General features: G+C 52.3%; 1 protein-coding gene across 1 annotated transcript in view; it reads left to right on the forward strand.

Moving 5' to 3' along the window:
- Positions 1-13490, forward strand: part of LOC140427466 (nuclear factor NF-kappa-B p105 subunit-like) — a 117351-nt gene that overhangs the window by 31790 nt on the left and 72071 nt on the right. Inside the window, exon 3 of the mRNA XM_072512988.1 lies at positions 2907-2947. Within this exon, the coding sequence (XP_072369089.1) occupies positions 2907-2947 (41 nt within the window). The remainder of the gene's footprint in view (positions 1-2906; positions 2948-13490) is intronic.

Genomic DNA, 13490 nt, shown 5'->3' on the forward strand with positions numbered 1-13490 from the left:
TAATAAGATGGAGATTGGCCTTTATGGTGATTATTGGTTTAGACCATAAGACCATCAGGCATAGGAGCAGAATTAGGCCACTCGGCCCATCGTGTCTGCTCCGCCATTCAATCATGGCTGATATTTTCTCATCTCCATTCTCCTGCCTTCTCCCCATAACCCCTGCTCCCCTTATTAAGTAAGAACCTATCTATCTCTGTCTTAAATACACTCAGTGATTTGGCCTCCACAGCCTTCGGCGGCAAAGAGTTCCATAGATTCACCACCCTCTGGCTGAAAAAAATCCTCCTCGTCTCTGTTTTAAAGAATCGTCCCTTTAGTCTGAGATGGTGGACTCTGGTTCTAGTTTTTCCTACAAGTGGAAACATCCTCTCCACGTCCACTCTATCCAGGCCTCGCAGTATCCTGCAAGTTTCAGTAAGATCCCCCCTCAGCATTCTAAACTCCAATGAATACAGACCCAGAGTCCTCAACCGTTCCTTATATGACAAATTCTTCATTCCAGGGATCATTCTTGTGACCCTCCTCTGGACCCTTTCCAAGGCCAGCACATCGTTCATTAGATACGGGGCCCAAAACTGCTCACAATACTCCAAATGGGGCCTGACCAGAGCCTTATTTACTCTCAGAAGTATGTCCCTAGTCTTGTATTCTAGCCCTCTTGACATGAATGCTAACATTGCATTTGCCTTCTTAACTGCCGACTGAACCTACACATTAATCTTAAGAGAATCGTGAACAAGGACTCTCAAATCCCTTTGTACTTCTGATTTCCTAAGCATTTCCCTATTTAGAAAATAGCTTATGCCTAAATTCCTCCTTCCAAAGGGCATAACCTCACACTTTTCCACATTGTATTTCACTTGCCACTTCATTGCCCACTCTCCTAGTTTGTCCAAATCCTTCTGCAGCCCCCTTGCTTCCTCAATACTACCTGTCCCTCTATAGATCTTTGTATCATCTGCAAACTTAGCAACAGTGCCTTTAGTTCCTTCTTCCAGATCATTAATGTATATTGTGAAAAGTTCTGGTCCCAGCATAGACCCCTGAGGCACACCACTAGTTACCGGCTGCCATACTGAAAAAGACCCCTTTATCCCCACTCTACCTTCTGAGCCGTGCTGACTTAGTCCTGTTTTACCATGCACTTCCAAGTACTTTGCGATCTCATCTTTTTTTTAAATAAATTTAGAGTATCCAATTATTTTTTTCCAATTAAGGGGCAATTTAGTGTGACCAATCCACCTAGCCTGCACATTTTTGGGTTGTGGGGGCGAAACCCACGCAAACACGGGGAGAATGTGCAAACTCCACACGGACAGTGACCCAGGGCCGGGATTGAACCTGGGACCTCGGCGCTGTGAGGCAACAGTCCTAACCACTGCACCACTGTGCTGCGCCATCTTTAATAACAGTCTCTAAAATCTTACCAATGACCGAAGTCAGGCTAGCCGGCCCATAATTTCCCATCTTCTGCCTCCATCCCTTCTTAAACAGTGGTGTTGCATTAGCCACTTTCCAGTCCTCTGGGACCCTTCCTGCCTCCAGCGATTCCTGAAAGATCATCACCAATGCCTCCACAATTTCCTCAGGCATTTCTTTTAGGACCCTGGGGTGTAGTCCATCCGGTCCAGGTGACTTATCCATCTTCAGACATTTCAGTTTCCCCAGAACCTTCTCCTTAGTAATGATCACTGCACTCATCTTTGCCCCTGGTTCTCCTGGAGCTCTGGCATCCCACTGGTGTCTTCCACCTGATGCAAAGTAACTATTCAGTTTGTCTGCCATTTCTTTGTTTCGTATTATTACTTCTCCAGCCACATTTTCCAGTGGTCCAATGTCTATTTTTGCCATTCTCTTACCATCGCGGCGGGATCCGGGTCTCACCAACTGGAGGGGGCCGGTTAGATCGGAAACTGATCGGGGCCCAGCGCGGTTCCCAATTTCGGCCTCTCCCGCGATCTTAACTGGTTTGTGCGGATTTGCGCCTGATTCGACGAGGCCGTTAAATCGTGCCCTTAGTCTCCCAAACTGAGAATCCAGCCCAATAATTTCTAAAATATCTGTTACCCAAGGCTTGCTGGATCCTATTTCATTGCAATGCACCCCCCTACATGCCATGTTTTGGATTATCTCTCGCCTTTAATTGCTTACAGCTGTGTTGGCTCTGTGAGGGATTTGCCAGATTTCCCACCTTATTCTGCTGCCGTCAGTGAGTTGTCTGTTAGGGCTGTCAGGATAATAATACGATATTATTTAATGAAGACTTGTTTTGAAAATTGATTAGCTAAATGAATTTGTGTCAGCCTTTGTATTCGGTTCAAAATAAATCATGTAGGGTCTGATTTTAATCTATTATAAGAAAATGATGTGCTAATTATCCTAAAGACCTGGTATCGAGGAAGCAGTGGGTAAAGTGATCGCAACTCCAACAGTTCCAGTGAGAGGTAGGAACCATTTTGATGGTCAGGCCTCATTTGAATGGGATTGGTGAGCTGCCAGCACTCAATGAGGGATGACGCAATCTCAGTGACAAGGAAACTGAACACTTTGCATTCAGTAGCAAGGTTTTGTGAGACCGAGAAGAGCATTCAATCTTTAGTAACTACTGCTTAATCTGATCTATATCCAGGAATAGTGGGCAGAGCATGCACACAATCTAACCATCAGAGTCTGAAAATTGGCTCAGGTTCCTAATACTGGTGTCAGACACCAAGTTTAACACTTTATTAAGGTTCTTATCTGTTTTGGGTATATGTTTTTGTTTATCCAAACTTTTATCTGCCTTTCACCCCTTCTTCAGTGTGAATGAAGGGGCAGGCAGATAAACAGCATCCCATTCTTTTTACTCGTAACCTCAGTGACTTGCTGACTGACTACTAATACTGCCTTTTTTTTCTATTTAGCATGTGATCCTTACATTGAAATCATTGAACAGCCGAAACAGGTGAGCTACAACAAATCATGCAAAATATCATTTGCTGGAACTGCAAATATTTATGCTTCAATAAGCATGCATATAAGTTATTTGGATCTATTTTTATTCTTTCACTGGATGTGGGTGTTGTAGGCTCCACCAGCATTTATTATCTATACCTGATTGCCCTTGAGAAGATGGTGGTGAGTTACCTTCTTGTACTTCTGCAGTCCATGTGGCGTAGGCACATCCACAGTGTTGTTATGGAGGGAGTTCCAGGATTTTGACCCAACGACAGTGAAGGAGTGACAATATATTTCAAGTCAGGATAGTTTATGGCATGGTGTTCCCATGCATTTGCTGCCCTTGTCCTTCTTGGTGGTAGCGGTCACTAGTTTGGAAGGCGGTGCAGTGTATTTTGCAGGTTGTATGGATTGCTGCCATTTTGTGTCGGTGGTGGAGTGAGTGAATGGTGAAGGTGAAGGTGGCGGATGGAGTGTCACTCAAGTCGGCTGCTTTGTCCCAGATGGTGTTGAGCTTCTTGAGTGTTGGTAGAGCTGCACCCAGTCAAGCAAGTAGAGAGCATTTCCTCACACTTCACACTTGTGCCTTGTGGATGTGTACAGGATTTGGGAGTCAGGAGGTGAGTTACTCGCCGCATAAATCCCAGCTTATGAGCTGCCCTTGTAGCCACAGTACTAGCAATTAACATTTGTGTCACACAAGTACCAGGCAATGATAGTCTCGAACAAGAGAAAATCCAACCATTGTCCTTTGACATTCAATGGCTTTACCATCGTTGATTCCCCCGTCATTTATATCCTAGGAGTTACCATCAATCTGAAACTGAACTGGACAAGTAATAAAAATACTATGGCCACAACAGCAGGTCAGAGGCTAGGAATCCTGTGACGAGTAACTCACTTCCTGACTCCCTAAAGCCTGTCCAGAATCTACAAAGTATAAGTTAGAAGTATGATGGAATACTCTCCACTTGCCTGGATGAGTGCAGTTCCAACACTCGAAGCTCAACACCATCCAGGGCAAAGCAGTTTGCGTGATTGGCACGACTTCTACAAACATTCATTCCCTCCACCACCAACGAACAGTGGCAGCAGTGAGTACCATCCACAAGATGCACTGCAGGAACTCACAAAACTTATTAGGCAGCACCTTTCAAACCCACCATCTTGAAGTTCCCCTTCAAGTCACTCACTATCCTGACTTAGAAATATCTGACCGTTCCTTCACTGTCACTGGGTCAAAAGTCTGGAACTCCCTCCCTAAGAGTGCTGTGTGTGTACCTACACCACATGTACTGCAATGGCACAAAAAGGCAGCTCACCATCACATTCCCAAGGGCATTAGGAATGGACAATAAATTCTGCCTCACCAGCAACATCTTCAGGCCATAAATGAATTTAAAAATACTTATATAGAACATAGAACATAGAAAATACAGCACAGAACAGGCCCTTCGGCCCACAATGTTGTGCCGAACCTTTGTCCTCGATTAATCAGAGATTATCATTGAATTTACAGTGCAGAAGGAGGCCATTCGGCTCTTTGAGTCTGCACCGGCTCTTGGAAAGAGCACCCTACCCAAACTCAACACCTCCACCCAACACCAAGGGCAATTTTGGACATTAAGGGCAATTTATCATTGGCCAATTCCAGTTCAGTTTCTGGTCAATGGTAACCACCAGGATGTTGATAGTTTGTAGGACTACACACATAAATCCTTATGTAACACTTGGGTCAATAATGTTGCAGAATAATGTGTATGGAAATCGGCAACAACTTACTCCACCGAGTAAAATCATTATCTTAATAAATAATAATTTGTTAACAAGAACATAAGAAAATCAAGTGAGAACAAAAACATTTTGCCCATTAAATCCACTCCATCCAATATGTTTATTCTTCCCTCATCCCTCCACCTCACCTCTGAATCCCCTTTATTATTAAAGAATGGTAGTTAGTCTTCCAATTTTGTGCAAGTTAGTTTGTTCTGATTGTGCCATAGAAGCCCAGCATGTAGCTGTCATCTACATGATGTATCACAGAAAGGTTGGTTGCAGAATGTATGGTGAGTGTCATAATACACACCAGTATATCATGGTGCAGATACACACACACTGATGGACACACAGCGGGACCAATCAACACACACAACACCGCAGCCAATCACCAGTTAGAGCACACTCACTATAAAGACAGGGGGCATCAGAGTTCCCGTTCATTCGGGATGCAGCCTCCTAGAAGGACAGAGCTTACAGTTTACAGCACCGATCTTCACCATGTGCTGAGTGCAAAGCCTGGTTAGGACAGGCATAGGTCTTTAGTTTAATCTAACATTGTGTTAACCCACAGTGAAAGTATGTTCAACAGTTTCTAACTTAATAAAATAGTTATGCACTATTTTAAGTGTTGGTGGCCTGTATGTGTTCCACAGATCCAGAGCATCCAACACATCAGTGAGTTCTTGATCTTGACTATTTTTCTGGGACATGAAAAAATGAACATGAAAAATATTCATTGTGAGAATTTTAAATTTCCTCTGCTGTTGCTTTGAGTTGAAATTTGAGGGATTAACGAATGCCGGCAAGAGCGCTGAGTCAAATCTTGGTGTGTATAGCTCCTTTCGACCTCCTGGCCTCCTTCCAAGGAGCTGCTTGCTCAAATCAGCAAGGTAGCAGCAGCAGCCCCCAACATGGCTATTGCCTGCCTTTGTTGCTGGCGACAGGCAGGTAGCTCCCATCTCCCAGTGCTGAGCTTGACTTCTGGCCAATTGGACCATTTAAAGTTAATAATAGCGTCACAAGAGCATTGAAAATCCAGCCCCCTGAATCAGCCAATTTGGGAAATATTGAGCAATGTAGAGTGTCTAAGAAGAGGACAAAATAATTTAAAAGGAAATATATAATAGTACCATTCAATTAAATAGAAGGACTAATTATCTGTTCGATGCTGATGTTCCATCGATGCAACAATAGGTCCACAACGCACAACTTTTCATATGTTCAAATTAAGTGAGTGCTGGTCTTGTTAGGAATGCATAAAGATTTAGGCGTATTGATTGCATCAACTCTGAAAATAGGGGGCGGCACGTGGCACAATGGTTAGCATTGCTGCCTACTGCGCTGAGGTCCCTGGTTTGAATCCTGGCCCTGGGTCACTGTCCGTGTGGAGTTTGCAAATTCTCCCCGTGTCTGCGTAGGTTTCACCCCCACAACCCAAAGCTGTGCAGGGTAGGTGCATTGGCCCCTCTTTTGAGCTCCACCAACAAAACAGAAGAAAGGAAAACAAACTGAGGGACAAAGCAAAAAAGGGTCGCTCCTGTTAGGGGCACTGCCCAAACATAACAAATGTCAACAGAAACTTAAAAAACATCAATTAAGAGTGCAGTTAAAGGGGTCAATAAAGCACCCCAACCCCTGCGGTGCCCACTGAGCACGGAAGGCCTCGATGGCGCCCGTGGACACCGCATGCTCCCTTTCCTAGGGACACCCGGCCACGAATATAGCCGTGGAAGAGGAGCAGACCGTCTGGCCGGACGACCCGCTCGGTTGTCCGCTGCTTGGACCTATAAATGGCGCGCTTCGCCAGGCCCAGGAGCAGGTTCACAAGGAGGTCCTCCGCCTTCCCCGCCCCTCTCCGCACCGGGTGCCCGTAGATTAGGAACGTGGGGCCGAAGTGCAAACAAAACTCCAGCAAAAGATTGGTTCGAAAACTAAAAATGGAGTGCAGCCTAAAACATATAACATAGACATGGTCCACGGACTCCACAACGCTGCAAAAATGGCAGGCTTCTTGGGAGTCCGTGAATCAGTGCAATCGGTGATTGTACGGCGCTGCTGCATGGAACACCCTCCACCCTAGGTCCCCAAGATTGAGGGGGAGGACTTCTCCATAGAGGGACCTCCAGTAGGGACCTCCGCCGCCGGGCGGCAACAAGGCATGCCATGGCATGTCCGGACGACGGGCAAGGGTAAGGAGGTGAAGGGTGTGCAGCAGCAGCCCATACAGGAAACCCCTCCACGCAGTGCGAAAAGGCACGGAGGGTATTTCCGTGAGGCACCAGCCCCCGAGGGAGGTTTCGGGGCCAGGGACCAATGTGGAATTCCGTCCAGGTAGGGGTTCGCCCAGACGGGATACCACCACACACCTGCGTGTCCTTCAAACCATGAGTGCCATCGGGTCAGAGCACAACTGTTTTGAGGTCTCGGATGGCATTGTCTGCGAGCCGGACGTCCACCGCTGCACGTTGTGCTAACTCATAGGGTGTCATCCAGCCCACTCCTCCACCACCCAGCACGTCTCCGAACGTGGTCACCCCGGCAGCCACAGCTCGCTCCTCTGCCAGCCACTCGAAATGGTATTGGTGAAGGTGTGGATTCCTGAGCAGCGGCTCCCAGACGACAGCCACCACTCCTGACAGGGAGGGAGCTGTGGCGCGAGGCAACCGTGTTCCAGACTTTAAGCAGGTCCTGGTAAGAGACGGGCAGCGCCTGCAGAGGGTAACGAAGACCCTGCAGATCTATGAACAGGAGCTGCACATCATAAATCAGGCCATGCACCTGGCGGAAGACATTTGTCGCCTGGGCACACCATCGTGGAGGCGGCTCAATGTAAAGGTATCGTTGCAGGGTCTGAAGGCAGAAGGTCGCCACCTGGGTGTTAAGGCACACCAGCTCCTGGCCGCTCTCCCTAAGCGGGAGACCCAGAACCTCAGCAGCGACCCAGTGCAGTCTCTTGTCCCAGAAGAACTCTACGAGCAGTCTCTGGATCTTTTTGACAAAGTCAGGGGGAGGGGTCAAAGTGACCAGCCAGTACCACAACATGAAAGCTATCAGCTGGTTTATGACGAGAACCCGACCCCTGTAAGACAGCACTCGGAGCAGTCCTGTCCAGCGTCGCAAGCGAGCGCCGACCTTGGTCTCCAGCTCCTGCCAGTTAGCCGGCCAGGATTCCTCAGCCGGGCAAAGATGGACTCCCAAATAGAGGAGGCTGGTCCTGCTCCAGGTGAAATGCCTGAACTCCTCAGGGAGGGGGTCCGTCTGCCACGGACCGAACAGGAGTCCGGAACATTTGGCCCAGTTGATCCTGGCAGAGGACGCGTCAGAGTACACAGCCTGGCATTCTCGCATCCGCCGCAGGTCAGCAAGGTCAATGAACATGAGGAGCATGTCATCAGCGTCAGCTGAAAGGACCACACCGATGCCCGGCCCGTGCAGAAGCAGCCCCGACAGCCTCCTCTGCAGGAGGCGCAGGAAAGGCTCCACGCAAATAGAATAAAGTTGTCCAGACAAAGGGCAGCCCTGACGCACTCCTCTCTTAAAGCGAAAGGGCGCCGTCAGAGATCCGTTAACCTTAACGAGACGCTCTGTGGCAGTGTACAGAAGTCGGATCCGGGCGACAAATTGTGTCCCGAACCCGAATGCTTGCAGAGTCCCGAATAAATATTCATGATCCACCCTGTCAAACGACTTCTCCTGATCAAGGGACAGGAAGGCGCTCAACATGCCAGCCCTCTGGGAATGATGGACCAGGTTCCGGACCAGATGAATATTGTCATGGATTGTGCGGCCCGGGACCGTGTAGGACTGGTCAGGGTGGATCATGTGGTCTAGCATGGTGCCAAGGCACAAACTCATTGCCTTGGCGAAAATCTTGTAATCCGTGCTGAGGAGGGAGAACGGACACCAGTTTTTAAGGTGGTGGAGATCCCCCCTCTTTGGCAGCAAGGTAATGGGTGGCTCTAGGCCATGAGAGGGAAATCTCCTCGGTTGTGATACTTTCCCCCAGGACCCCCGCATAGTCGCTCCCCAGGACGTCACAGATCGCCCTGAAGAACTCCACGGTCAGCCTGTCCAGCCCTGGGGTTTTGCCCCTGGACAGGCTGTCGAGATGCCGGTCAGCTCCCCCAGGCTTACAGGGGTATCAAGTCTACCGGCGCCCTCCGAGCGAGCATCCTCGTTGGAAGGATCCGGAGAGAAGAGAGCGCTGTATAAGTTTCGGATTTGGGCCTGAACCTCCTCCAGATCCAAGACGAGGGACCCGTCGTCGGCCAGCAGCGTAAGGAGCTGCTGACGGACCCCAAGCCTTTTTTCCAATGAGTAGAAGAAGGGGGACCGGCGGTCCATGTCCGTAAGGATCTGGATCCGCGACCTCACATACGCGTCCCGGGACCAGCCAAGTTGCAGGTCCCGTGTGGTAGTCACCACTGTTGTATTATATTGTATATATGGGTATTACGGCAAGGCCCCTGTACTACAGGTACGGGGGTAGATCCCTGCCTGCTGGCTCTGCCCAGTAGGCAGAATATAAATGTATGTGCTATCCGAACAGCAGCCATTTTGTAAGCTGCTGTACACACATCTCTGTGTAATAAAGCCTCGATTACGCTCTACTCTCGTCTCGTCGTAATTGATAGTGCATCAATTTATTATACAGAGATTTTTCAGAGATGGACCTCCGCATCAAGCCAGATCGCCTGCAGCTGCATCCTCAAGCAGACAATGCCAAAAAGGACTTGCAACATTGGCTAGCTTGCTTTGAAGCAAACATCGGGTCTGCACCAGACCCAATCTCAGAAGCACAGAAGCTCCAGGTTCTGTACACGCGGCTGAGCTCCAACGTTTTTCCCCTCGTCCAGGACGCGCCTACCTACGCAGAGGCCATGGCGCTACTGAAGGAGAATTGCACTCAGCAGACCAATAAGATCTACGCCAGGCACCTCACATCCACGCGGCACCAACTTCACGGTGAGTCTGTGGAAGATTTCTGGTGTGCCCTGCTCGCCCTGGTGAGAGACTGTGACTGCCAGGCTGTTTCGGCCACTGAACATTCGAACCTACTAATGAGAGACGCATTTGTTACGGGCATAGGGTCTGACTACATCCGCCAGCGCCTCTTAGAAAGGGCCCCGCTTGACCTCGCGGCAACCAAGAAACTAGCGCTCTTGCTCGCGGTCGCCTCACGCAACGTACAGGCTTATGCCCCCGACCGCATGGCCCACCCCCCCCTGTGCATTGTGGACCCCGCCAGCAGCCACCCCATTGTAGACCCCATCAGCGACTGCCCTCAACCAGCCCCATGCCTGCACCGTGCGGCATCCAACCAACCCCGGGGGACCCAAGCGCTACTTCTGCGGACAGACAAAACACCCCAGGCAGTGCTGGGCGGCGCGGAGCGCACTCTGCAAGGCCTGTGGCAAGAAGGGACATTTCACTGCAGTGTGCCAGGCCCACTCAATCGCCGCAATTGTCTCGGCAACCCCCCACATGCGGCCAGTGGGCGCCGCCATCTTCCTCTCCTCAGACCACGTGCGGCCCGTGGGCGTCGCCATCTTGCTCCACTCACAACACGTGCGGGGACCCGACATGTTGCAAGTCCCGCAGCGCACCCTTCTTCTCTCTGTGCACCAGCCGTAGGGCCAGGTCTTCATCGGGCTGACCAACGTGACTCCAGGTCGAGCACCTCCTTTTCCAATTCCTCGACCCTCGATTTCCGCCTCTTTGTCGACCCCCTCGCATACCCCTGACAGAAGGTACGCACGTGAGTCTTGCCCATGTCCCACCATAGCCTCAAGGAGGGGAAGCCTCCCCGCTTCCTTCTCCAGTCGGTCCAGAAGTGACGAAATGAGCCCAGGAACCGCTCGTCCTCTCCTCCAGCAGCAGGTTATTAAAATGCCGGTACGCAGACCGCGACTGAGCGCGAGACAGGACGAGTCCCGCCCACACGAGACAGTGGTCCAAGCACGGCACCTGCTGCACAGAGGCCGTCGGGACACGGGACAGGTACGCCCTTGAAATGTGGAGGCGGTCGATTGTGGACGCTCCAACCCCAGGCCTCACAAAAGTGAAGACGCTTGAGTCAGGATGGAGAGTCCGCCAGACGTCCACCAAGTCAAAGAACCCGACCAGGTTCCTTAACTTCACCTCCGCACGAGAGCTGCATGGGGTACCAAGGCAGTCCTTTGTCCCAAGGGTGCAATTAAAATCCCTCCTCCAGGACGATGCACTCGCCCGCGGCAATGGTGCCAAGATGAGTGGACACTTGTTCGAGGAAGTCGTCTGCTGCTGGCCAGCCTGGGGTGCGTTGACACTCACAAAGTGAAGTACCTCGGCCCCTCGCGGACGGTCAAGTGCAGCAACCGGCCTGGCACTGGCTCCTTGACCCCCAAGATCTCTGGCTGAAAATGTGGGGCCAACAAGATAGCCACCCCGCTTAAATGTGAGGTTAGGTGACTCAAAGCCATGTGGCTTTGTCTCCCGGAGTGGTGTGGGTTTCTTGCAGGAAGCACACCGCTTATACTTCCCGTCCCGGAGGACCTAGAAGTTCTGGAACCTGCGGAGCACGTCCCTGCTGCCGTTAATGTTGAGGCTGGCTATGGTCACCTCCATGTCAGGAGTAAAGTGCTACCTTCACCTTTTCAGGGATCAGAAGGAGCAGAGGAGCGCAGGCCCCTCTGCTCCCTCAGGAGTCCGGCGAGGAAAGATTTCTGCCAGCGCTGCTCAGAAGCATCCGCGTCTCCCGCCTGTTTAATGAATGCGCGGGAAAAGCGGATGAGCAGCGCCAAATCCGACCACCGGTCGAGGGCTAGCTGCACTCAGTTTTGGCGACCGCGGTTTACATGCAGAAAATCCCCGAGATCCCCTCGGGGGATGAGGGGCCACAAGGGAGCCCACCGTCTCGCTGCTGATGGACCCAAAATCATCCCCGTGCCCCCCACCGAGCAACCATCCTCTCCGGGCAGTCGCCGTCTGGGACCGAGTCCTCTGCCACATTGAGTGTGGCGGACAGCACAGTCCCACCAACCAGCCCTGGATCTGCCTCGATGCCACCCCCCGGATCGTCGACAGACGGGTTCCTCGCAGACTCCTCTAATTGTATCAGGCCAGAGGGAGGTGGCGGCTCAGATCCCCCCTCCTCTTGTGATTCCGGGCCACCGGATAGACCCGGGGATAGTTCCGGAATAAGCTCCGGGGTGGAGATGGGGACTGCCAGCATCGGAGACTGGGATGTAGAGGGGAGGCACTCCTTGCCACCACCACCCAATGACCCTGAGGGCAGGGAGCCGTCACAGCCCTCCGGCGATGTAAAAAGGAACACCTCTGGGGTTCAAAATGGCACCGGGTGGAACGGGCCCTCGAGGGTCTCGCTCGCACCCGGCCCTGAGGCGTCCTGCTCGGGGGGTTGCGACAGCTCAGGGGTCGACAGATGATGGACTTCGTCTAATCTTTTCCTGGGGTGCGGTGTAATGTCGAGGGGCAGGGGTCGGGGCGCCACCCGCCCTGTTCCGGGGGGGGGGTCATGATGTTTCTCTCCCCCCCCCCCTCCAAGGAGTGGCGCCACTTGTGGGGCGTGCCCTGCGACGAAGAAATCTCCATTCTCGCAACGCCCCCCCTTCCCTTAACACTTTGCCCCCGGGTTCGAGAGGTTGCCGTCTTCTGCGCCGGCCTGGCAGCACGCGCATCACCACCACCCACTTTGCTGACCCGCGTCAAAACGACGACGGGCCCGGTACCCGACGCTGAGGCGTCAATGGGCCCGGGATAAGCTTGAGTGTCCGCGGTGGGCCCCAGACCAGGGTTCTGGGGCGCAGGGTGACGGGGTTGGGGGTATTTGCAGCCGATCCATGCCTTGCCTTCTTTCGGGCCTTGCGGCCTGGTGGTACCCTCCCTCTTCCACTCCGGCAGCTGACCAGCCAGTCTACGCAAGCACGGTGTCCCCCTGTAGGGTCAGGGTGGTAGTGCCAATGGAGGGGGAGGGGTCGGCGGTGCCACTCGCAGCCACCTTGGTGTCGGTGGTGGCTTTGGAAGCGGGGCAGTTCTTCTGCATGTGCCCCACCTTCTTGCAGGCGTGGCACCGCACGCCATCTGCAGACCAGAAGATGAGGAAGGTCTCCCCTAGATGGGAGACCTCGAATCCCCCCTCTAATATATCCTCCCGGGCCAAGCGGATGAAAGCCTGGCGCCAGAAGGAGTAGATGTGCCTGAGGGGGGCGTCCTAAGGCCTAGAGGGAGCAGCGCTACCTCAGAACAAACATCCCCCAGTAGTTGGATATGGGGGAGGAGGAGGCGGGACATTGGGCAATATGACCCGTTTGGCAGTGGTCTCAAGGGGGTCCACTGCCACGTAGGTCCTGCCTACCGCGAGCCCCTTTTCAAGGACGAGGTGAACTGCCCTCTCAGCCCTCAGGAAGAGCACAACTTTCCGTACATTCGCGAGGCGGCCACAATGGCCGAGGACCCCGGCCATTGCGCGAACGCACGCCTCTATGGTGATGGTGGGGTGAGCGTAGCACTTTATGCCCAGCTTTCGGGTCAGCAACCGGAAAGGTGGCGGGGCTGCGGGAGCAGTGGAGGCCGAGGAGGCTACCACCCGCGCATAGGTGGCTCTGGTCGGCCCCACCACCGGCGTAGGTGGAGTGACCATTTGGGCAAGTGCCACGCCCACCCCAATGTGGGCTTTGTCGCCTTCCTGCATTCCCTCTCTCTCCCCTTCCTGCCGGCAAGTCAGCAACAGCCAGCACTCAGCAACAGAGACAGAGAGCAGTTGCAGCCAC

Source organism: Scyliorhinus torazame, chromosome 7, assembly GCF_047496885.1.
Source record: "Scyliorhinus torazame isolate Kashiwa2021f chromosome 7, sScyTor2.1, whole genome shotgun sequence".
Classification (NCBI taxonomy): Eukaryota; Metazoa; Chordata; class Chondrichthyes; order Carcharhiniformes; family Scyliorhinidae; genus Scyliorhinus; species Scyliorhinus torazame.